Source organism: Phacochoerus africanus, chromosome 1 (genome assembly GCF_016906955.1).
Source record: "Phacochoerus africanus isolate WHEZ1 chromosome 1, ROS_Pafr_v1, whole genome shotgun sequence".
Taxonomy (NCBI): domain Eukaryota; kingdom Metazoa; phylum Chordata; class Mammalia; order Artiodactyla; family Suidae; genus Phacochoerus; species Phacochoerus africanus.
Genome location: NC_062544.1, coordinates 32025191 through 32051279, shown reverse-complemented (window position 1 = coordinate 32051279; position 26089 = coordinate 32025191). Strand labels below are relative to the sequence as shown.

General features: G+C 44.3%; 1 protein-coding gene across 3 annotated transcripts in view; it reads left to right on the top strand.

Annotated features, from left to right (window-relative positions):
* MCCC2 (methylcrotonyl-CoA carboxylase subunit 2) overlaps nucleotides 1–26089 on the top strand; it is a 76220-nt gene that overhangs the window by 16423 nt on the left and 33708 nt on the right. For all 3 annotated transcript variants that reach the window (XR_007136717.1, XM_047794238.1, XM_047794148.1), the window contains exons 4-7: nucleotides 1110–1211; nucleotides 5488–5615; nucleotides 7487–7599; nucleotides 24374–24487. Coding sequence is in view for 2 of the 3 variants with exons in the window: in XM_047794238.1 (XP_047650194.1) it covers nucleotides 1110–1211; nucleotides 5488–5615; nucleotides 7487–7599; nucleotides 24374–24487 (457 nt within the window). In the remaining variant the exon portion in view is untranslated. The remainder of the gene's footprint in view (nucleotides 1–1109; nucleotides 1212–5487; nucleotides 5616–7486; nucleotides 7600–24373; nucleotides 24488–26089) is intronic.

Here is a 26089-nt window from a genome sequence, read left to right as displayed (position 1 = left end):
CAATGCCAGACCCTTAACCCACTGAACTCGGCCACGGATTGAACCCGCATCCTCCTGGATACTACTTGGGTTCGTTGCCGCTGAACCACAATAGGAACTTCTAAAAGAGTTGTTCTGACTGCTGTTTTGTGAGTAGACTGTGGAACTTGACGGTAGAAGCACCAAGACCAATTAGAGAGAGCATTGAAGACTCAGACGTATTGCCTTTTAGGTCATGCACACACACATGCCCAGCCTGGAGACAAACACCATCAACATCTAATGTGTATCCTTCTATACTTCTTTTTTCTTTGGCCTCACCTGTGGCATATGGAAGTCCCCTTGCCAGGGACTGAATCCCAGCCATAGCTGTGACTTATACCACAGCTGTGCCAGATTTAACCAACTGTGCCAGGCCAGGGATCGAACCTGTACCTCGGCTGTGGTGTAGGCCAGCTGCTGCAGCTCCGATTGGACCCCTAGCCTGGGAACCTCCATATGCCGTGGCTGCGGCCCTAAAAAAAAAAAGCAAATAAATAAATAAATAAAGGGAAAAAATGGAATCATACAAAATGTGCTGTTTTATAGCCCCCCTCTTTCCCCACTCGGTGTGTCTTGGACATTTAAGTAAAAGAGACAGAATAATACAGTGGTTAAGAGCCTTATTAAAGAGCCTATTACAACCCAGCTCTGCCACTTCCTAGGCCATGTGTGACCCTAGACGACTGACCTGATCTCTGTGTTTCAGTTTCCTCATCAGTCAGTGGGGATCCTAATGGGACCCATATCAGAAGGTAGTTCTGAGGAATGAATGAATTAGTGTTTCTGAAGCTCCTAGGAGAGAGGCTGGCACGTGGTAAGTGCTGCATAAGTGTTAGGTACTCTTCTCTTTTTATGTTATTACTAATCGCATCTAGTGTTCCCTTGGATGGCTGTGCTGTGTTGATCACCAAAGCAGTCCTGCTAGATTTTGTTTTAGGCATTCTTCTTTTTGGAGACTTTACGTGCACCATGCCTGTTTGAAACATTGCCTAAATGAAGAAAAAAAAAATCTTTTCCACGTCTAACTGTTTAAATCCGGGTTTTTAAAAAATGGCATTAATTCAAGCATCATCCTTTCTTCCATTCAGGTCTCCATTCTTGGAATTATCCCAGTTTGCAGGTTACCAGTTGTATGGAGATGAGGAGGTCCCCGCAGGTGGCATCATTACAGGCATTGGGAGAGTGTCGGGGTGAGTACTCTGTCCACGCTCAGCTACGTGGGTCAGGAGGCAGGCTGTCGAGGCAGGGCATCCAGCATTCATGCTCTTTGTATGAGCATGCGAGCTTTATGCTCGTTATTATTATTTAGGCCTGAGACGTCCAACCCACACTTGTGTTAGACGCATCTGTGGCACTTTAGGGACAAAAATTGAGGGGGAACCCCCAGCAATGGTAATGGGGGCCCGTCCAGACCTTGGTACTTAATCAGAACCTCCAGGTGTGGACTGGGCGTGGGTAGTTTTCCAAGGCCCTGCAGGTGATCTCTTGCACTTCGACCATGAAAACCGCTGTCTTAGAGGAGTCGTTTTCTGAGTGTGGTCCCCAGGGAGCATCTGCCTCACCTGAGAACTTGTTAGAAATATCCATGATCAGGTCTCACCGGAAAGTACTCGATCAATTCTGGGAAGGGGTTCCCCGAAATCAGCATCTTAACAAGCTCTCCAGGCCCTGCATTGCTATTGTTTGAGAAGCACTACAGACTTAGGGCATCTAGATTGTTGGATGTTGGAGTTCCCGTCATGATGCAGCATAAACGAATCTGACTAGGAACCATGAGGTTGCGGGTTCGATCCCTGGCCTTGCTCAGTGAGTTGAGGATCTGGCGTTGTCGGGAGCTGTGGTGTAGGTCACAGACGCGGCTCGGATCTGGCATTACTGTGGCTCTGGCGTAGGCCAGTAGCTGTAGCTCTGATTAGACCCCTAGCTTGGGAATCTCCATATGCTGCATGTGCAGCCCTAAAAAAAAACAAAAAAATTAAAAAATAATAAAAAAAAAATAAGCCCTAGATTGTTGGGTGTTACATTCATCTATATTTATGTGGGATTTCACATTTGCCACGCAGTCACCATGCCTCGTATGGCAATAGACACTTCCCACTGATTGTCTTAATCTTCACCTCAGCTCTGTGAGAAGGGGTGCTATTATAGTCAGCACCATTCTGCTTAAGAAACTGCCTTAGAAAGGCAAATAACTTGCCCAACGTCAAGCCACTGGCAGACCTCGGCTATGAGATCATTCAGCCTGAGAGAACTGCATTGGACGCAGATGCTGGTGGTGGGGAGGTGCTCTTCCACCTTCTCCCATCATCTGTGCCTTCGGGGGAGGTATGACCATAGCCACTTGCCATTGTTGCTGCTTCGGACTTCCTTCTTGAACCCCCAAACCTTATGCCACAGTAATGCCAAAGAGACAGGAGACCAGAGCACAGCCTTATTTCATTCCACTGCAAATGTTAAACTTTATATCGACCCTCTCCTCGCAGACCCCACCCTCCGAGGTGGTTCTCTAGGAACCTCAGCAGCCACGGCTCTGGATTGAGTGTGTGCATTTTAGCTTATGAGACTCTTTTCTGTGAGGCAGGGGCCAAGGCAGGACTGATTTTTACCTTTTTACTTGAATTGCTCTAGTGTTGGATAGTATGACGGAAAAAGAATTCCTTGTAATTGAGAGGGACCTTTCTTATGTAATTAGTATGGTTGAATATTGTCAACATTCTTCTTTTTTTTTAAATGGTTGCACCTGTGGTGTCTGGACGTTCCTGGGCCAGGGATTGAGTCCATGTCACAGGTGTGACCTACGCCACAGCTGTGGCAATGCCAGATATTTTTAATGCATTGTGCCAGGCTGGGGATTAAACTTGGGCCTCTGCAGTGACCTGAGCCATTCCAGTTGGATTCTTAACCCATTTCACCACAGGGGGAACTCCAGCATTCTTTCTTTAAACAAAAAAAGAATTTATCGATGTCTTTTTTTTTGTCTTTTTTTTTTTGCTATTTCTTGGGCCGCTACCGCGGCATTTGGAGGTTCCCAGGCTAGGGGTCCAATCAGAGCTGTAGCCACTGGCCCAGGCCAGAGCCACAGCAATGCGGGATCCGAGCCGCATCTGCGACTTACACCACAGCTCACGGCAACGCCGGATCGTTAACCCACTGAGCAAGGCCAGGGACCGAACCCACAAACTCATGGTTCCTAGTCGGATTCGTTAACCACTGCGCCACGATGGGAACTCCAATGTCTTAACTGCTAAGTTTGGGCCTCGCTGGATCTAGGCGCTCATGCAGTGTTAGCAGGTCCCAAGCAGGTTTTTGGTTTTGTTCCTGAGTAGGCTCCCCAAACCCCAAGGCAGAGCTGACCACAGACATCCCTGGCTTAGGATCTATCAGCTTTAGCAGCTGCAGTAGGAGGGAAGCCGAGGGTACAGGCCTGGGACCGAGTCCATTTTGTCTTTTTTTTTTTTGTCTTTTTTTAGGGCCGCATGTGTGGCATATGGAGGTTCCCAGGCTAGGGAACTGTAGCCGCCAGCGTACACCATAGCCACAGCAGTGCAGGATCCAAGCTGCATCTGCGACCCACACCACAGCTCATGGCAATGCCGGATCCTTAACCCACTGAGCGAGGCCAGGGATTGAACCTGAAACCTCATGGTTCCTAGTTGGATTTGTTTCTGCTGCACCACAATGGGAACTCCCCAGAGTCCATTTCAGAGCCACAGTGTGGATGCTGAGTGGAAAGGCCTGGTCCTTGTGCTCAACTCTGAAGATGGGCTTTGGGGTCAGTCCCACTAGAACCACATGGATTAAAATTAGAGAAAAGACAGTTTCTGAAAGAAAGTTTAGTTTTGTTGCCAAAAGAGTATATGCTGAGTAGGCAAAAGCAGTAGATGTCTAGTGCAGTATTGTTGTGGATTAATTTTATTTCTCATTCTGTAACGTCTGTGACCTTTAAATGCGTAAAAATGGCTATGTCTCTTGTCCAAGGCCTCATATCCAGCAAGTGGCAGAGCCAGAATTTCAGCCTAGCTTTGCCTGACTTCTTAGGCTGACTCTTTTCTGTACCAGAGCTTCCGAAGCTTTTCTAAAAGCACAGCCACCCCCAGGGCAGGCAAGTGTGACCAGACTCTGGAGGTGTGGGGTTATGGCCCGCTGTAAGCCTAGATGCCTTTTGAAGTCTACTTTGTTTAATATTAAAGTCATTAAAAATTTAGACCCTACTCTGTGAAATATTGATTATATGTGGAAAAAGCCTTTGAAGGACCTAATGAATAAAAGTGATGCTCCAAGGAAAAGAACCCTGTTACCCTGTGAGCCCTGCTGGCCGCATACCCAAGTGGAAGTACAAAATTCCCTGCTTAGTTGGCTGTTCTCCACTTCATTTTCAGCAAGGATTAAATGAATGACTTTTAGAATTCTCGAGGATATAAAGTGAGGGTAACAAAAACATCTAAGTATAAAGATCACATTTTGAAAAGACCGCATTGTCGTTCTCTCGAGTTTTAAGTAAGCCTCTGATCCTCAGGTTTCTTGGTAATACTGAGCAGGCTCCCTCTCTGGCCCTCTTTATTCCTTTCGCTGCCCTTGCCTGTTACTTGTGGGCTGAGGGACCTGACAAACTGGTTTTGGTGGGAAAAGGCACCACTAAAGCCTCATAGTATATGCTGTTTTCAATACACTAGTTTCAAGTTTGCACTTATTGTTACTTTCAACAAGATACATGTTGTGTTTTGAATTTCCTTTTTTTTTTTTTTTTTCTTTAAAGGCATGTGGAAGTTCCTGGGCCAGGGACTGAACCCATGCCATAGCTGTAACCAGAACCATAGCAGTGACAGTGCTGAGCCACAAGAGAACTCCAAGAACATTTGAATATACGAAAAATAAATACTTTGTAGTGGAAGTTCCTGGGCTAGGAGTCAAATCTGCAACTTATGTCTCAGCTTGCAGCAACGCCAGATCCTTAACCCACTGAGCGAGGCCGGGGATTGAACCCGCATCCTATTGGATTCTATGTTGGGTTCTTAACCTGCTGAGCCACAGTGGGAACTCCAGAAAAATAAATGGCTTTGATGGATCAGTTTTTATTTTGAAAATTACCTGTCTAAAAGGAAATTTGAAGGTTATCATGAGGAATTTTCTCATCCTGAGACTTGAATTTTTTGGATCATTTTTGTATTATTATTATCTTGTTAGGGTCCTTTCTTTCAAAGAACTGTTATGAAATATGGCTTAAGTTGTTAGTTTTTCACTACTAAGGTGGGTGATAATTCTTAAAAATCAAGTATGACTTTGTAAATTTATTATACAAAGGAATATATGAACTGTGATTAAAGCTTTTGTGTCATAAGATTGTCTATCAATGGCTGTCATTGGTGTCATTGGTAGCAGGTTATATTGGAGTGTCTTATAATGAGATGTCGTATCTTTACTTTGAAGGAATCTCTCATACTTTCTGATGAACTTTCTGCCTTTCAGAGTAGAATGCATGATTGTTGCCAATGATGCCACCATCAAAGGAGGCACCTACTACCCAGTGACCGTGAAAAAACACTTACGGGCACAGGAAATCGCGATGCAGAACAGGCTTCCCTGCATTTACTTGGGCAAGTCACAGGAATCGTAAAATAAACTGTTCGCTGGAAAAATACAAGATTGTTTAAAAGGCTATATATATGAAGTTATCAATGGGTATTTTAAAAAACTATTGGTTTCTCTCCTAATTACAAAAGAAATTCATATTCTTTGCTAAAACTCTGCAAGAAAAAAATAAATGAGAACTACCCATAATGACATCGCTGAGGAGAAACCCTGGCAATATTTTGTGGTTTGCCATTTTTCCCTCTACATGAGTGATTTTTTTTTTCCTGTGTATTGTTTTTCTGTTAATCATAATGGGTGCAGGCTATGAACAAACGATAGCTAATATTTATGGATCTCTTGAGTACCAGGTACTAGGTTAAATGCTTGAGTATGTACATGATTTGAGCAGACATTTGGAATTAAAGTGCATTTAAATCTAAGGATAATATGTATTTTTAATGATTTTTATTTTTTCCATTATAGTTGGTTTACAGTATCCTGTCAATTTTCTAAGGTTTTGTTTTGTTTTGTTTTTTGGTCTTTTTGTCTTTTTCTGGCCACACCCCAGGCATATGGAGGTTCCCAGGCTAGGGGTCTAATTGGAGCTGTAGCTGCTGGCCACAGCCACAGCCACAGCCACAGCCACGCCAGATCCAGGCCGAGTCTGCGACCTACACCACAGCTCACGGCAACGCCAGATCCTTAACCCACTGAGTGAGGCCAGGGATCGAACCTGAAACCTCATGGTCCTAGTTGGATTTGTTTCCCCTGTGCCAGAACAGGGACTCCTCTAAGGATATTTTTAAAAGAGCATAAAAGCAAGGGAGTTTAAAATGGGCACTTCCTGGTGTTCCCGTCGTGGCTCAGCGGTTAACGAATCTGACTAGGAACCATGAGGTTGCGTGTTCAATCCCTGGTCTTGCTCAGTGGGTTAAGGATCCGGCATTGCCATGAGCTGTGCTGTAGGTTGCAGACGCGGCTCAGATCCCGCATTGCTGTGGCTCTGGTGTAGGCCGGCTGCTGTAGCTCCGATTCAACCCCTAGCCTGGGAACCTCCATATGCCTCGGGTGCAGCCCTAGAAAAGGCGAAAAGAAAAAAAAAAATCAGTGTGTGATAAAATGGTCACATGAATCCTATAGATGACTTTTGTATTGTTTTAAAAGAGGGGAAGATGCATTTTTAGCTGAACTGGTTTAAGGTTTTATCTTATTTATTTATTTAGCTTTTTAGGGCTACAGCCAGCATATGGAGATTCCCAGGCTAGGGGTCAAATTGGAGCTGCTCTGCCAGCCACAGCCACAGCCACAGCCACAGCAACGCCAGATCCGAACCACTTCTGTGACCTACACCATGGCTCACAGCAATGTCAGCTCCTTAACTCACTGAGAAAGGCCAGGGATCAAACTTGCATCTTCATGGCTACTAGTCGGGTTTGTTACCACTGAGCCACAATGGGAACTCCCAGATTTTATTTTAATTAATTAATTAATTAATTTTGGCTGCACCCAAGCCATGCAGATGTTCCCATGCCAGGGATCAAACCCATGCCATAGCAGTGACAACACCGAACCCTTAAATAATGCTAGGCCACCAGGGAACTCCTGGTTTAAGATTTTTGGTGTTGCTGGGGCTAATCATCAAAGGAGAGAAGGTTGTGAACATTTCAAGTGGAATTTTGCACAGGAGCAGGAGAGCCTAGTTTTGGAAGAAAACAGTAACCTTAGGTGGCTGCATTGAAGGATTGGAGAAAGAGGCTATAGAAGGGTTCCGAAAGATAAGGCAGGTTTTCTGTGTATGTGATTAAGAAGATGCTGTCATTGAGACAAGTCTTCCTGTGTGTAGCCTGTTTTGCTCATAGAGTTGTAATTATTTTGTTTTTTCTCTTGTTTTCAGTTGACTCAGGAGGGGCAAACTTACCTCGACAAGCAGAGATATTTGCAGATCGAGATCACTTTGGCCGCGCATTCTATAATCAGGCAATTATGTCTTCTGAAGGTATTGTACAGGTAATTTCTCATTAATGAGTTATACTGCTTTTTCTTCAAATATCTCTGCTGAACTAGGTACCCTGAGATGCCATAAATCTAGTCTTTTTCAACACCTAATTGCTATTTATGCAAATGGTAAATATATCAAATACTGTTACTGGTGTCTAGAAATGTATGTGGGAATGATATACTCAGCTTTGGAACAGTGGTTACCTTTAAGGTGGCAGCGAGGAGAAAAAGCCTGGCTAGGAGGTATATAGAGTTTCTACTGTATCTGAAATTTTTTATTCCTTCAAAAGAATTCTGAAGTAAATTTGGCCACATGTTGGAGTACCCATAGTGGCTCAGTAGAGACAAATCCAACTAGGAACCATGAGGTTGTGGGTTTGATCCCTGGCCTAGCTCAGCGGGTTCAGGATCCAGTGTTGCCATGAGCTGTGGTGTAGGTCACAGACGCAGCTCGGATCCCATGTTGCTGTGGCTGTGGTGTAGGCTAGCAGGTGTAGCTCCAATTCGACCCCTAGCCTGGGAATCTCTATATGCCGCAGGCATGGCCCTAAAAAAAAGTAAATTTGGCCAAATGTCAAGATTTATTAATACTGGGTATTAGGTAAAGGATATTTATTTTACTATTCTAATCTTTTTTGAATGTTTGAAATACTTCATAATACAGATGCAACTCCTTTGTTTCTGTTTTGTTATTAAGTCTTAAGTTTGTAGTATTTTTATTAATATTCTAATTAATTAGTCATCACTTGAGGTTATTGTATCTCTTTTTATTTTCTTCCAATACAGCATGTTGTTATTATTTGTTATATATTTTACTGTTATGTGATGACCTTGCCTATCTCTATGCTTTATCTAAATGGAAACTTCAACTTTGCTCACCTTTGCACAGATGGCCCTTCCATCTGTCCACTGGTATGGATGAAATTCTTTTTTTTTTTGGCTTTTTAGGTCCATACCTAAGACATATGGAGGTTCCCAGGCTAGGGGTCAAATCAGACCTACAGCTGCCGGCGTATGTCACAACCACAGCAACACAGGATCCAAGCCACATCTGCGACCTACACCACAGGCCAGGGATCTAACCCACAACCTCATGGTTCCTTGTCAGATTCGTTTCTGCTGTGCCACAACAGGAACTCCTAGATGAAATTCTTAGTGTGATCTTTTGTCTCCTAGGGGACAGTAGCCCATTTAATCTGGTATATAATTTATTTTTTTATTTTTTTGTCTTTTTGCCATTTCTTGGGCCGATTCCGTGGTACATGGAGGTTCCCAGGCCAGGGGTCGAATCAGAGCTGTAGCCCCCGGCCTACGCCAGAGCCACAGCAACATGGGATCTGAGTGGCATGTGCAACCCACACCATAGCCCACGGCAACACCGGATCCTCAACCCACTGAGCTAGGCCAGGGATCGAACCCGCAACCTCATGGTTTCTAGATGGTATATAATTTATGTAGCTGTACTGACCTGGCATCGTTTTTCTAGGGCTGCCATAACAAGTTGCCAAGAACCGGGTGGCTTAAAATTACAGAAATTTATTCTCTCAAGCTGTGGAGGCTAGATGTCTGCAGTCACGGTGGCGGCAGGGCCGTGCTCCCTCAGAAGGCTGTCGGAAGATTCCCTTCCTTGCCTCTTTGAGCTTCTGATGGCTCTGGGTGTTCCCTTGACTTGTGGCTGTTTGGCTCCAGGCTCTGCCTCGTCTTCCCATGGCCTTCTCCTCCATGTGCCAGTGCCAGCTTTCCTTCTCTCCCTAGTAGGGACTCATGTCCTTGGATTTAGAACCCACCTGGGTAACCTAGAACGGTCCTGTCTCAAAGTCCTTAACTTAATTGTGTTTTGCAAAGACTCTTTGGAATAAGGTCACATTCACAGGTTTCAGAGGTTGGGGCGTGGACATATCTTTGTGGGGGGAAGGGCATCATTCAGCCCTCTGGAGGCCTCTGCCACCTTGCATGCTTAGTCTGTGCTCTCTCTTTTTTTGTTCATTCATGTTGCTTCTGTGGAAACTATAAAACATCACCCAACATCTCACAAATATTCATGGAGGAGCTACTGTAAGCCAGGCACTGTAAACCAGTAGGGTCTCTGCTTTTGTGGAACCTGAAACTTGGGGTGTTTTAAAAAACAGGTCTTTTTTTTTTTTTTTTAATGACCTTTTTTTTTTTTTTTGTCTTTTTGCTATTTCTTTGGGCCGCTCCTGCGGCATATGGAGATTCCCAGGCTAGGGGTGGAATCGGAGCTGTAGCTGCCGGCCTACACCAGAGCCACAGCAACTCGGGATCCGAGCCACGTCTGCAACCTACGCCACAGCTCACAGCAACGCTGGATCGTTAACCCGCTGAGCAAGGGCAGAGACCGAACCCGCAACCTCATGGTTCCTAGTCGGATTCGTTAACCACTGCGCCACGACGGGAACTCCAAAACCAGGTCTTTTTAAAATTAAAAGTGTCCTTATAGGGAGTTCCCTTGTAGCACAGCAGCTTAAGGATCCGATGTTGTCACTGTAGCGGCTTGGGTAAAAAAAAAAGTGTCCTTATATTTTTGAATAAGCATACCTGCTTATGATAAAAAAATCTTAGATGTATAAATGGTATCTGACTGAATGCCTTCCTCTGGCCTATTTTATTTTTTTCTTCAACATTTTAACATCAGCATTGCTTTTTTTCCCTGTTTTATTTTGATAGAAAGTTTGTGGTTGAAATTTGCTTTCCTATTATGAACCTTGTGGAATTTTAAAAACTTAATTTTTATTGTATATTAGCCTCCGTGGTGCCTTTTCTGATCTTTTCCCCAGTATATGAACTCTAAACCTGATATTTGCAGTGAAGCTATTTCGTGCTTTACTGAAAAAGTCAAGCTATATGTGTGCACTGTTTTAGTAAAAACACGACTGCATGCTCTGTCTTCTTTTATTCCAGAAGGAATTGTCCCTCTTCTTCTCCGAGGCTGGACTTGTCTTTTTTTGTTTTATTTTTTTTATTTAGGGCCGCACCTGCTGCATATGGAGGTTCCTAGGCTAGGGGTCTAATTGGAGCTATAGCTGCTGGCTTACACCACAGCCACAGCAATGCCAGATCCGAGCCATGTCTGTGACCTACACCACAGCTCACAGTAATGCCGGATCCTTAACCCACTGAGTGAGGCCAGGGATCAAACCCACAACCTCATGGTTCCTGGTCGGATTCATTTCCACTGTGCCTTGACAGGAACTCCTTTTTTTTTTTTTGTCATTTTTAATCTTAATACCAGTCCCTCCTTTGTGCTTCATCATTAATCCTTTTTCTCTCTTTTGCTTTAATATTTTTGCATCCATTTAATTTTTTTTCCCCTCACAGCCAGTAATCATGTTGACTTCTTTTTTTTTTTTTTAAGGAAAAAGAGGAGTTTCTTTGTGGTTCAGGGTCTTAAGAACCTGACCAGTATCTATGAGGATGTGGTTTTAATCCCCGGCCTTGCTCGTTGGGTTAAGGATCCCATATCACTGTAAGCTGTGGTGTAGACCCCAGATGCGGCTCGGATCCTTTGTTTCTGTGGCTGTGGTGTAGGCTGGCAGCTGCAGCTCTGATTTGACCCCTAGCCTGAGGACTTCCATATGCTGCAGATATGGCCCTAAAAATAAAGGAAAAATGAGAAAGTACCAAAATGATGCCATAAGAAAAGGACCTTTTCTAGCTTCTGCTTTTCCTTGATGCTTCTCTCCCTCCCTGGATTACCAGACTTCGTAAGAATTGGCCCAGGACCTTTGTTCCTAACCACTCACTCTCCCTAAAACCTTGCTGCCTTCAGAGGGTCCCACTAACGTTAACCTCCTGGAGACCAGATTCTCATTCTGCACAATCTCTTGGTTTTGTCATTGTTCGCTTTCTTGAAATTCTCCTTAGCTTTTGTGCCACTGGTTTCCTTCTCCCATTGCTTCATTCAATCCTTCCAACCCCACCCAAGAACTTGTCCTTAATGGACTAATAAAAATCTCATCACAAGAGTGGGTTAAGAATTTTAACCCACTGTGATGCAGTGGGTTAAGAATCCGACCGCAGTGCCTGCTGTGGAGGTGCAGGTTCAACCCCCAGCCTGGTGCAGTGGGTTAAAGGATCCAGAGTTGCTGCAGCTGCTGCTTGGATTCAATCTCTGGCCCTCAGAACTTGCTTATGCTGTGGGTGAGGCCATAAAAAAAAATTTTCATGACATACCTGTCGTTTCCAGGAGCATTCTCTGGTCCCAGCCTCCCTTCACACCTTTTTTTACCCTTGGGATTCTGTTGTTTGTATGGATTTCCTGCTTCTACCATCGGCTCAGTCTGGACATTGTGCACTTAGCTGCCCCTGCTGATTTGTTCCTTCACCCGTGTTCCTGTTTGTTGTTGACAGTACTTCCTTCTGGCTCTTTTTCCTTGGATTGAAACCATGATGTCATCCTTGACTCTTCTCTCTTTTTTCCTCTACTCAATCCTTTTAAGTCTAGGAGTTCCCTTGTGGTACAGTAGGTTAAGGATCCAGCATCACTGCAGTGGCTTAGGTCGCTACTTTTTTTTTTTTTTTTTGGTCTTTTTGCCTTTTCTAGGGCTGCTCCCATGGCATATGGAGGTTCCCAGGCTAGGGGTCTAATCGGAGCTGTAGCCATGGCCTACCCCAGAGCCACAGCAATGCCAGATCCGAGCCGCTTCTGCGACCTACACCACAGCTCACGGCAACACCGTATCCTTAACCCACTGAGCGAGGCCAGGGATCGAACCCGCAACCTTGTGGTTCCTAGGCGGACTCGTTAACCACTGAGCCATGATGGGAACTACTCAGGTCACTACTCTAGCTTGGGTTTGATCCCTGGTCCAGGAAATTTCACATGCCCTGGGCAAGGCCAAAATATATTCCTTATTTTTGTACCCCTGGTAGCTCCTTTGATGCTGGGCAGATAATCCACACATAAGGAACCTTTGATGAATCAAGTCGTGTGGGTTTTTACCTTGGATTGGTCCTCTCTGAACCACGCACGGTTTGTTCATATGTACCAAGGCCTTTTTGAATTTCTGCTTAGGTACACACTGGGCCCTCTCCCCAAATCCAGATGGGCTGATGTCAGTCTCCAAGCCGTTTTTCAAGGCACATCTCAGATGCCACCTTTTCCAGGGAAGTTTCCCAGAATCCTTGACCAGAAGTGATCTTTTCCTCCCTCCACCTCCCATAATTCTTGAGCTATACCTTATTAATGGCATTTATCTCTTTTATCTAGATGTATCCTGAAAAATTGCCCTTTTATCTAGACAACTTTCTCTTCCTAGATCTAAGCTACTTGAAATTAGAGACAATATCTGATTAATGCTTATATGCCAGTCCATTTATGTACCTGCCTAATAATTTTTTGAAAGAGTGAAACTCCTTATTACTATTAAAAGTGATATCTGGAGTTCTCTGGTAGCCTAGCAGCTAAGGATCTGTGTCACTGCTGTGGCACGGGTCTGATCCCTCTTGTGGGAACTTTTGCATGCTGAGGGTTTGGCCAAAAAAAAAAAAAAATGATACCTGACAAGCCCTATGGTTCTATTTCCTATACTTTAATATATGTTTTATTATTTATTTAAGAATTTGGTGTAGATGGACTGTTAAAAACACTTTTTTTGTATTTTACTACATAAATCAATCACTGTTGTAACTGCAGCTATGTGTGCATTACTTGTTCAATTCCTATTTTCCTACCCAAGATTGGTTTTTATTTAATATTAATAACCTTGCCCATTGTAAATCCATTTATCCACTGATTTCTAAGAAATATGTCCCTTGACAATCATGTCTCTTTTTCCTGTGTTTTTGCAGCTGTAAAGATTTAGCCAGGAGTTCCCATTGTGGCTCAGTGGTTAATGAATCCAACTAGGAACCATGAGATTACAGGATCGATCCCTGGACTCACTCAGTGGGTTAAGGATATGGCGTTGCCGTGAGCTGTGGTGTAGGTCACAGACTCAGCTTGGATCCCGAGTTGCTGTGGCTCTGGCAAAGGCCGGCGACTACAGCTCTGACTAGACCCCTAGCTTGGGAACCTCGATATGCCGTGGGTGCAGCCCTAGAAAATCCAAAACAAAACAAACAAACAAAAATGTAGGCAGATTCCTATAGACCTTCCATGTTTCATATTTTTGCTTTTGCACCTGAGAAAAGACAGGTAACTAGGACGTAGGCTTGTATTCTCTTCTGTTTCCTTTTTTTTTTTTTTGTCTTTTTGCCGTTTCTAGGGCCACTCCCACAGCATATGGAGGTTCCCAGGCTAGGGGTCTAATTAGAGCTGTAGCTGCCAGCCTACGCCAGAGCCACAGCAACTCTGATCCGAGCTGCCTCTGCGACCTACACCACAGCTCACAGCAAAGCCAGATCCTTAACCCACTGAGCAAGGCCAGGGGTCGAACCCAAAACCTCATGGTTTCTAGTCGGATTCGTTAACCACTGCGCCACGACAGGAACTCTCTCTTCTGTTTCATTTTTCCTTACTTTCTGATAGGTTTTGGAACCTTGTTTCTTTTTGTAGTATGAAGACTTGGCTTATTGGTGTCCAGTGGTTTTTTTCTTTGAGCCTCGTGTCCTGAGGACACCTTCTAGGCCCTTCTCCAAATCTGTGCCCGATGTCAGGATGGCCTTGGGGATGTGCTTCTTTTATTTTCTTGATATGGTTCCTACTTCGCTGGCCTTTTAAGTGTGAGAATTATAGTTTTTTGTTTTGTCTTTTAGGGTTGCACCCGCGGCATATGGAGTTTCCCAGGCTAGGAGTTGAACCAGGAGATATAGCCTATGCCATGGCCATAGCAGTGCCATATCTGAGCCCCATCTGCAACCTATACCACAGCTCACAGCAACACTGGCCAGATCCTTTAACCCACTGAGCAAGGCTAGGGATCGAACCTGCGTTCCTCATAGATGCTAGTCAGATTTGTTTCCCCTGAGCCAGGACAGGAATTCCTTTATAGTTTTTTTTTAGAAGTGAGGTCTTCATGTTTATTTTCTTCAAGTCTTACATTACATTACATTAATTTTTTTGTTTGTTTGTCTTTTTAGGGTCGCACCTGCAGCATATGAAAGTTCCCAGGCTAGGGGTCAAATAGGAGCTGCAGCTGCCGGTCTACACCACAGCCACAGCAACTTGGGATCCGAGCTGCATCTGCGACCTACGCCACAGCTCATGGCAATGCCGGATCCTTAACCCACTGAGTGAGGCCAGGGATCGAACCTGCATCCTCATGGATACTAGGTGGATTCGTTTCCACTGCACTACAACAGGAACTCCTGATCCATTAATTCTTTTCCTTGTTTTTACTGTGATCTTTATGACACCAGCAACAAATGCTTCTGTTTTGGGGTTTTTTTTTTGTTTGTTTCTTTGTTTTTCTTTTTGGCCATGCCTATGGCATGCACAAGTTCCTGGGCCTAGGATCAAACCTGTTCCACAGCAGTGACCTACGCCACAGCACACAGCACTAGATCCTTAACTTCTAGGCCACCAGGGGACTCCCATGTTTCTGTCTTTATTAACTGTTTATTTCTTCTGAAGTAGGCCTTACTCACCTAGCCATGTTTAGTTGTGGCTCCTTTCCCTCCTTGTTTCCTTTGCATTTCTGCCTTTGTTCTTCTTTTTGGAGATGCCCTTAACATTATTCTCAAGTGTCTCTCCCTTCTTTTCTGTCTCCCTCTTACCTTCTTGGCCTAGGTCATCATTTTTTGAAATTTATCTTCTTTGCTTCAGACCTTGGTAACAGTTTTGAGGGTCTTAGTTAAGACAAACACTGCATATTATTATCATCATTATTTTTTTTTTCCTATATTGGCTGCCCCACAGCATATGCAGTTCGAGGGCCAGGGATCAGATCCGAGGAACAGTTATGATCTAAGCCACACCTGCGGCAATGCGGAATCATTAACCCATTGTGCTGGGCCAGGGATAGAACCTGTGTCCCAGTGCTCTTAAGACATCCCTGATCCCATTGCACCACATTGGGAAATCCCCTAGTATTATTTTAAAAAATGCATTTTGTGGAGTTCCTGTTTGTGGCTCAGCGGAAACGAATCTGACTAGCATCCATGAGGATTTAGTTTCGATCCCTGGCCTCACTCAATGGGTTAAGGATCCAGCATTGCCGTTAGCTATAGTGTAGGTTGAAGATTCTGCCCGGATCTGGTGTGGCTGTGGCAATGGTGTAGGCCAGCAATTACAGCTCCAATTTGACCCCTAGCCTGGGAACCTGCATATGCTGAGGGTACAGTCCTCAAAAGACAAAAAAAAAAAAAAAAATGCATTTCATCCTGCTCTAAAAGCCAGATGGGACCAAGGAGAAATGAAACCACTGTTTGATTACTTTGAGATTCTGATAAAAAGATTGAGGAAGAAACAGAATGTTCTGGGTGAGATGGATTCTTTGTTTTCTCTGTAAGTTTTATCCTATCCAGTGAGCTGAGAGAAGTGTGAGTGTTGTAGGATCCAGGGGTGTGTTCAGTCAGTATAGTTGATAATGTTCTTAAATTCAGGACAGCTATTGAATTGATAGGTGGGCATTAAGTCTTTTTTTTTTTTGTCTTTGTCTAGGGCCACTCCCACAGCATATGGAGGTTCCCAGGCTAGCAGTCTAATTGGAGCTGTAGCCACTGGCCTATGCGAGAGCCACAGCAACTCAGGATCTGAGCCATGTCTGCAACCTACACCACAGCTCACAGCAACACCGGATCCTCAACCCACTGAGCAAGGCCAGGGATCGAACCCTCAACTTCATGGTTCCTAGTCAGATTCGTTAATCACTGAGCCATGACGGGAACTCCAAGTCTTTTATTTTTTATTGATGACTCTTTGGGTAGAAGAAGAAAAACATGTGATACAGACAGTATTTGCTTTCCATGTTACTTGGAATTGAAAAAGAAGATGAGAGATTAAAAAAACAATTGTTCTGGTTTTAATGGCTTTTCCATCAAGCAACTGAAAATTTCCCACCCCCTCACCAAATTCTATTATGTTTATTACAGTGAGCCTTTGAACTGGATTGTCTTCTGCAATTTTTCAGTGGAAAGATGGAGGTCTAGAGTTCACACTGCTTCTCCGAATTCGGTAGAAAACCTCTTGACTCCCTCTCAGAGACCCTTTCCATAGGGCAGGCTGCTGACGTACAATATGTAATTTGTTTTACATGCAATGAGAACCAGTCTCTGTGCAGGCAAGGCCTGGAGGGTAATGAAATTTTGTCCCCAGTTTTTCCAGACTGTTATTTTGTTGTTGTTGTTGTTCGTTTGTTTTTTCTTTTTGGTCTTTTTAGGCCGCACATGTGGCATATGGAGGTTCCTAGGCTAGGGGTTGAATCGGAACTGTAGCCGCTGGCCTCCACCACCGCTACAGCAACGCCAGATCTGAGCCGCTTCTGCGACCTACACCCGCAGCTCACGGGCAAACGCCGGATCCTTAACCCACTGAGCGAGGCCAGGGATTGAACTTGCATCCTCATGGATACTAGTCAGATTCATCTCCGCTGAGCCACAAAGGGAACCCCTCACCTCTGTTTTATAGCCTCTTGTTTCCTCTTACAGCTTTTGCTATGCCGTCCATGGTGGCAACAAGGATTATTACTGTCGGTTACACATTGTTCTTAGCCTTCTTGCTGTTTTCTTGCTCTTGATTCAAGTTTTTGAATCACCATGGCCTCCTCCTCCAAGAGGGGTCTTGGTTTGTCTGTGTCACAGAGCAAGCTCATCTCACTAGTGACGAGAGGACAGTGGCCTCTCAGTGGAGCTTCTGGGGGTTCCCTTTTGCTCTGGTGCAGGCGACGGGCACTGTGAAGTCTCTTCTGACACGGTGCCTGGGCTTTACCTGCAAAGCAGCCAAACCTGCACCCTGAGTGTGGTCAGAACAGTTTATGGTCACATATCTTCCTTAAGTGCATTGAATGTCCCCTTGGTAGAGAAAGCAGAAGTTTCTTTTCTTTTCTTTTTTCTTTTTGGTCTTTTCTAGGGCTGCTCCTGCGGCATATGGAGGTTCCCAGGCTAGGGGTCAAATCGGAGCTGTAGCTGCCGGCCTATGCCAGAGCCACAGCAACGTGGGATCCGAGCCGCATCTGTGACCTACACCACAGGTCACCACAACGCCGGATCCTTAACCCACTGAACAAGGCCAGGGATCGAACCCACAACCTCATGGTTACTAGTCGGTTTCGTTAACCACTAAGCCACGACGGGAACTCCAAATTAGGCCTTGCTAGGCTTTACCTTTTTTGTTTGTTTGTTTGTTTTTATTTTAGCAGACGTTCCTTTCTGAGGTTCTGGGGCATTTGTCCTTCATGGCCTAGTGTAAGATCTTCATTGTACTAGCTTTGGGCTGTGGGAAGCCATCAGAGCTCTCTGTTTGATCCCGGTACTCTGTGAGCAGTGGTGGCAGACACAGTGGCAGAGCTCTTCCTGGTGCACATTCACTATACTGCGTGGGCAAGTGAAGGGCTCCACATTAAATGCAGAAAAGATTGTGTGACAGTGGTGACCTCGCTGTGTTCTTTTATTTCATTTTATTTCTGTGGTCAGAATTTACTCTAGCAATATTAAATTTTGTGTCTGTTACATACTTTTGGCTAGAATAACCTCTCTCTCTCTCTTTTTCTTTTTGGCTGCGCCCAAGGCAAATGGATGTTCCTGGGCCAGGGATCAAATCCAAGCTGGAGCCGAGATGCCACAGGTGCAAGCACTGGGCCAGGGATTGAACCAGCGCTGCCACAGGGGCAAGCTGAGTCATTAACTCACTGCGCCACAGCGGGAACCCCTAGCCTTTCTTTCTTATTGGTAAAAATTTGAGAATTTTGATTCTTGTATACTTAATAACTCTAGCTTTTTTTTTTTTTGGCTTTTTAGGGCTGCACCCATGGCATATGGAAGCTCCCAGGCTAGGGGTCAGATTGGAGCTACAGCTACTGGCCTATACCACAGCCACAGCAATGCCAGATCCATGCCGCCTCTGTGACCTACACCACAGCTTACAGCAACACTAGTTCCTTAACCCACTGAACGAGGCCAGGGATTGAACCTGCATCCTCATGGATCCTAGTTGGGTCCATCACCGCTGAGCCATGACAGGAACTCCTTAGCTTTTGTTTTTTTAAAATTATAAGTTATTAAGATGTAATTTATTGAGGTATAATTCACATACCATACAATTTACTCATCCGATATGTACAGTTCAATGGTTTTTAGGATTTTTAGGGGGCGAATCGGTTTCAAGAAAACTTTTATCACCCAGAAGGAAATGCCATACCCACTAGCAGTTACTCTCATTTTTTGCCCAGTCCCTCCAGCCCCTGGTAGCCACTAGTCTACTTTTTGTCTCCGAATTTCCCTATTCTGGACCTTTCTTACAAGTGGGATTGTACATTAAGGGTCTTGTGTGACTGGTTTCTTTCCCTGAACATGATGGTTTCTGGGTTCATCCACGTCTTCCCTCTCTGGGATGGTACAGAATGCTCACTATGGTCTGTCCCCCTTTTCGACTAGAGGGACAGTTCACAGATACATCAAAGAGCAGCAGCAAGAAGTACCTCAAACAGAGACTGTCCCAGAGCTTCACATAGGCCTCAGGGGCAATCACTTAAGGGAGGTGGATTTTTTTTTTTTTAATTACTCAAATGAATTGGGAGGTGGATTTTGATCTCTGTCTTAGTTATCTGTCACTGCAGAACAATTTACCTCCAAACTTAGCGGTTTAAAACAACAGTATGGAGAATCTCGCCTTTTCTCTGGGTAGGGTCTGCACAGCTCGGCTGGATCCCAGAGCTCTGCACTTGCTGGGTCATGTGCCTGCAGGCCTCTCAAGCTCCACCCACCTCAGTCACGTGACTTTCGGCAGGCTGGAGTTCTTCGCAGGCCTCCCTCAGTTCCTTCCGAGCTGAGCCGTTTGTTGTAGGTTCTTGCTTACCTGGGTCTCTCCATCGCATCCTGTCAGCTGTCAGCCTCAGAGTGAGCAGGCAGGTGGGTGAGGGAGAGGGCGGCCACAACAAGGCACAGTCTCTTCATCCCCCGAGCACGGGTGACGTCCTATTGCCTGCCACATTCCACTTTCAGGAGCGTGGCACCAGGTCCACCACCTACTCTCGAGGAGGCGACCACACAGGCCAGGAGGCGAGGATGACGGTGGTGGGGGGCCGACGGCAGTCCCCTTCCTGTTACTGAGCAAAGGCCCTGTGATGTATTAGCTGGTATCGGAGAAGTGGCTTGTTTATTTCCTTGGTTGCAGAGATTCTATGGAGGAAATGCATCTGAAGTGTTCGCAAGACTGTGGTAAAATTCCCTGATGAAGATGTGCTAATAATTTGTCAGCCACTTGAGAGACTTTTCTACGAAATTGGTACATCTGTTCTCTCCACCCAGGGATGACAGGATAGCATTGAGTTTCCTTTCCTCCATTTTTGTCTTACGACATTTTGACAAAATAATGCCTCTTCTTTGTCTCCTCCACCCCCAACCCTGGTCTCACCCTGCTTCCTGGCAGTTGCTATTCTTTTCTCTCCCTTTCCTCAATAGTGGTTTCATGGAACCCTGCTATGCCTGTTTAGATCTTTAGATCCTTTGAAAATTGTCCCCTGTTATGTTCTTACGTCATTGTGACTCTTCTCTAGATCCTTTACTTTTTTTAAAAAAAATGCTGAATTAATTTTGCATGGATTCTGCTGTTCTAGTGCAGAGAACGGTGAAATTGTGTCCTCTACTCCTGATAGAAACTTAAAGAAAAAGCTCATAAGGAGTTCCCACTGGGGCTTAGTGGAAACGAACCCTACTCGTATCCGTGAGGACGAGACTTTGCTCCCTGGCCTCGCTCAGTGGGTTAAAGATGTGGTGTTGCCATGAGCTGTGGTGTAGGTCACAGACATGGCTCAGATCTGTTGTTGCTGTGGCTGTGGTGTAGGCTGGCAGCTACTGCTCTGATTCGACGCCTAAGCTGGGAACCTTCATATGCTGCAAGTGCATCCTTAAAAAGCAAAAAAAAAAAAAAAAAGTCATTAAAATATTTTAGACTCACAGAAAGTACAGAGTGCAATACAACAGGACACTCATGTACCCTCCACTTGGGTTTATGAAGTATCAACCTTTGCTATTTTTTCCCTCAGATTTTTTTGGGGGCTGGGGAGGGGGGGACATCTGTGACTTGCAGAAATTTTTTTTTTTTTTTTTTTTTTAGGGCTGCACCTGCAGCATATGGAAGTTCCCAGGCTAGGGGTTGAATCAGAGCTACAGCTGCTGGCCTGCAGCACAGTTGGATTCATTCCACTCTGCCACAAGGGGAACTCCAACATGCAGAACTTCTTGGGCTAGGGATCAAACCAGCACCACAGCAGTGACCTCAGTCATGGTGACACCATTGGCTCCTTAACCCACTAAGCCACCAGAAGCTCCATTGCCTCATATTTTTAAAGAACTTATTGATCGATTCAGAATTTTTTATTGATGGACTTAACTGGCTATTTGCATACTTTTGCTTTTATAAACACTGCTATGATGACTATTTCCTTGTGCTTTTCTAGTCATATATATGTATATTTCTTATCTATATATTTAGTTTTATTAGAGTATAGTTAACTCACACTGTGTTTGGTTTCAGGCTTACAGCACAGTGAATCAGTTATTTAATATCCATTCTTTATTCCCATGTAGGTTATTACAGAACATTGAGTAGATTTCCCTGTGCTGTATAGTAGGTCCTGTGTATTATCTATTTTATATACAGTAGTGTGTATATATTATTTCCATCCTCCTAACTTATCCCCCTCACTCCCTGGCACAGTTTCCCCTATGGTAAACATGTTTGATTTTGAAATCTGTGAGTTTGTTTCTATAATGTATAGTGTGGGGCACATAGTGAGAATGTGTTATCTTTATATGGTGACATTCCATACCTAGACTTACCACGGTAATTATTTCTTTTTTTTTCCTTTTTAGGGCTGCACCTGTGGCATATGCAAGTTCCCAGGCTAGGGGTCACATCGGAGCTGAGCTGCCAGCTTATGCCACAGCCACAGCAACACCAGGTCCAAGCCGCATCTGAGACCTACCCCGCAGCTTGGGGCAATGACGGATCCCTGACCCCCTGAGTGAGGCCAGGGATCAAACCCACATCCTCACAGACACTGTGTCGGGTTCTTAACCCGCTCAGCTACAGCAGGAACTCCAGAGTGATCATTTCGAAATGTGTAGAAATATCTAATCTCTATGTTGTGTAACAGGAACTAACATAGTGTTGTAGGTTTTATGCTTTAAAACTAAACAATCAACCAAAGAAACAAACTCATAGAGAAGGAGATCAGATTTGTGGTTACCTAAGGTGGGCAGGGGGAGGCGAATTGGATAAGGTAGTAGTTATCGTCTAACTATCAGTTAGAAGATAAGCACTAGGGCTGTAATGTACAAGACGATGAATATAATTCATGCTACTCTTTGTTATATATGAAAGTTGTTAATAGTAAATCCTAAGAGTTGTTTTTTCATCCTAAGGAAAACGTTTTTTGCTATTTCTATTATTTTATAAGATGTTGATTATTCACTAAGCTTATTGTGATAATCATTTCATGATGTGTACAGTCAAATCATTATGCAGTACACCTTAAATTTATGCAGTGCTGTATGTCAGTTGTATATAAAACCAGAAGGAGGGAGTTCCTGTCGTGGCACAGTGGTTAACGAATCCGACTAGGAACCATGAGGTTGCGGGTTCGATCCCTGCCCTTGCTCAGTGGGTTAACGATCCGGCGTTGCTGTGAGCTGTGGTGTAGGTTTGCAGACGCGGCTCGGATCCCGCGTTGCTGTGGCTCTGGCGTAGGCCGGTGACTGCTGCAGCTCCGATTCGACCCCTAGCCTGGGAACCTCCATATGCCGTGGGAGCGGCCCAAGAAACAAGAAATAGCAACAAAAAAGACCAAAAAAAAAAAAAAAAACCAGAAGGAAAAAAAACTCCTGAGTGGTTGATAAGCGAAACACTAAGTGATAAACACTTCCGTAACATATTGACAAAGAAATGTTGCAGACATTTTTAACAGGACATGAAATGGGGAAAAGTACTTTTGGTCACAGCCTTTTTTTTTTTTTAAAGTAATCTTTTTAAAAATTTTTATTTTTTTGCTTTTTAAGGCTGCACACCCAGCATGTGGAAGTTCCCTGGCTAGGAGTCAGATCAGAGCTGCAGCTGCTGGTCTACACCACAGCCACAGCAACTCGGGATCTGAGCCGCATCTGTGACTTACACTTTAGCTCATGGCAATGCTGGATCCGCGACCTACTGAATGAGGCCAGGGATCAAACCCATGTCCTCATGGTTACTAGGCAGATTCATTTCTGCTGGGCCACAACGGGAACCCCTGTCACAGCCATTTAGGTGGAAAAATTTTAACTCAGGCTGCTTTTCATTTTTGGAATAATACTAGTGTGGCATTTTTAACTTTCAAAACAGATATTTGTGTGACAAGAAGGAAAATGGATAGAATATTGGGATTAGTAACAAAATTGCTTTCAGATGATAATTTAAAAAAATATTCATTTCATACTTATTTTTCTTTATAGCATTTATTCCTCACCAGGGCCAATCAGTCACACCCATATTTATTATTCTTTGTGTCATACTAATTGCTAAGCAAGGGTTTTTTAAGCTTTTATTATGGAAATTTTTAAACGCATATAAAAGTAGAGAAAATAGTACCGCAAGCTCTAACATATGCGTCACTCAGCTTCAAAACAGTTTACTTTCTTTTGAGCAAGATTTTCAACTGTGATGCTCACATTAGTTTTATATTTAGAAAGTACCCTATTCAAGGTAACACAAAGTTGACATCACTCATTTGGAGAATGATACCAGTATTCCTGTGAGGTGAGTGCCCTTTGTTTAGAGGACTTATACATTCCTAGGTTTAAAAATTACCCTTTTATATAGTTTTGCTAATTTATGGGTGGATTGTGATTTTTTTCTCTCCTTTTTTTTTGTCTTTTTGTCTTTTGTCTTTTTTTGTTGTTGTTGCTATTTCTTGGGCCGATCCCTCGGCATATGGAGGTTCCCAGGCCAGGGGTTGAATCGGAGCTGTAGCCACCGGCCTATGCCAGAGCCACAGCAAGGCGGGATCCAAGCCGTGTCTGCAACCTACACCACAGCTCACGGCAACGCCGGATCGTTAACCCCCTGAGCAAGGGCAGGGATCGAACCCGCAACCTCATGGTTCCTAGTCGGATTCCTTAACCACTGCGCCACGACGGGAACTCCTCTTCTCTCCTTTAGTTGCTCAGGCTAATGGTCCACTTCTCTTTGGCAGGGAGATGACCCACAAACTTTGTAAAGTCTGACGTAAGCCTTTCAAAATTCTTTGCTACAAGTTAGAAAGCTCCTCTAAACCCTTAGAGGACTTGATTTTTAAAAATGAAGTTTGGGAGTTCCCAATGTGGCTCAGTGGTTAACGAATCTGACTAGGTACCATGAGGTTGTGGGTTCGATCCCTGGCCTTGCTCAGTGGGTTAAGGATCCAGCGTTGCCGTGAGCTGTGGTGTAGGTTGCAGACGCGGCTTGGATCCTGCGTTGCTGTGGCTCTGGCGTAGGCTGGGCGGCTACAGCTCTGATTCGACCCCTAGCCTGGGAACCTCCATATGCCACGAGTGCAGTCCAAGAAATGACAAAAAAAAAAAAAAAAGAAGTTCAAGGACAAGCTAGTAATACCCCCTGGTACTGCAGTGTTTTGGAACCATAGATCCAGGGACTGTGTTATTGACTCTTTGAGCCGTACGTACCGCATGAGTTTCTTGTGTGCTTGGTTTCCAGATAGCAGTGGTCATGGGCTTCTGTACAGCTGGAGGAGCATACCTGCCTGCCATGGCTGATGAAAACATCATCGTACGCAAGCAGGGTACCATTTTCTTGGGAGGACCTCCTTTGGTAAGTACATAGTTGTTTGTTTGTTTCCTTTCTTTTTGGTAAGATCACAGTCTTGCCTGCTTGCTTGATTGAAGTAAAATATGAACACTCTAAAATTTACCATAGTAATCATTTTTAAGTGTGGGGTGCTGTGGCATTAAGTATATCCACTTTGTTGCAGAACTGTCACCACCATCCATCTCCAGAACTGTTCTCATCTTCCCCAGTTGAAGACTCTATACCCATTAAACACTAACTCCTATTCCCCCCACTTCCATTGTCCTGGCAACCATGATTCTATTTTGTCTATGAATCTGACTACTCTAGGAACCTCATTTAAGTGGAATCATATATAATCATATATAGTATCTGTCTGTATTTGGTGTGTGTCTGTGTGTGTATATTTTTTGTCTTTTTAGGACTGCCCCTGCACCATATGAAGGTTCCCAGGCCAGGGGTCAAATCAGAGCTGCAGCTGCTAGTCTTACACCACAGCCACAGCAATGCCAGATCCAAGCCATGTCTGCAACCTATGCCACAGCTCACGGCAATACTGGATCCTTAACCGACTGAGCAAGGCCAGGGAACGAACCCGTGTCCTCATGGATGCTAATCTGGCTTGTTTGCACTGCGCCATGGCAGGAACTCCTCCTTTCTTTTTAAGACTGTTAACATCGTACACACCACATTTCGTCTATTTTATCCATCAGTGGACTTTGGGGTTGCTTCCACTTTGGGCCAATTTGGAACAATGCTGCCATGACCATGGGTATACAGATATCTCACGAGACTCCCTGCTTTCATCTCTTTTGGTTATACATTCAGAAGTGGAATTGTTAAATCATGTGGTAATTCTAATGTTTAATTTTTTGAGGTATCACTTCATTCCTTTCTGTGGCTGACTACCATTTCCTTATATGGATAGGCTGCATTTTGTTTATCCACTTAGCAGTGGATAGATGTTTGGGTCATTACCATTTTTTTTGATATTATGAGTAATATTGGTACGAACATGCGTGTATGAGGTTTTTATATGGATATGGTTCATTTCTCTTGGATACAAACCTATGAGTACAATGGCGGGGTCATATGGAAGCTCTAAGGTGACATTTTCAGAAACAACCCGTGTCCAGAGCATATTTTACTTTCTTGCCAGCATGTGTGAGAGTTCTGATTTCTCTGCATTCTCACTCTTGTTGTTGTGGGTCCGTTTCATGACAGCCATCCTAGTGGGTGTGATGTGGCACTTCACTGGGGTTTTGATTTGCATTCCCTAATGGCTAATGATACTGAGTGTCTTTCATGTTGATCATTTGTATGTATTCTTTGGAGAATGTGTTCAGATCCTTTGCCTGTTTTTAAATTGGGCCATTGTCTTTTTATTGAGTTGTAAGAATTCTTTATGTGTTCTGGACATAAGTCTCTTATCAGACTGTGATTTGCAAGGATTTTCTTTTGTTCTGTGGGTCATCTTTTCACCCTCATGATGGTATTTTCCTTTGAAGAATGAAAGTTTAAATTTTTTTTTTGGGGGGGGGCATGCTTGCAGCATGTGGGAGATCCTGGGCCGGGGATCAAACCCACTCCACAGCAACAACCCAAGCCTCTGCAGTGACAACACTG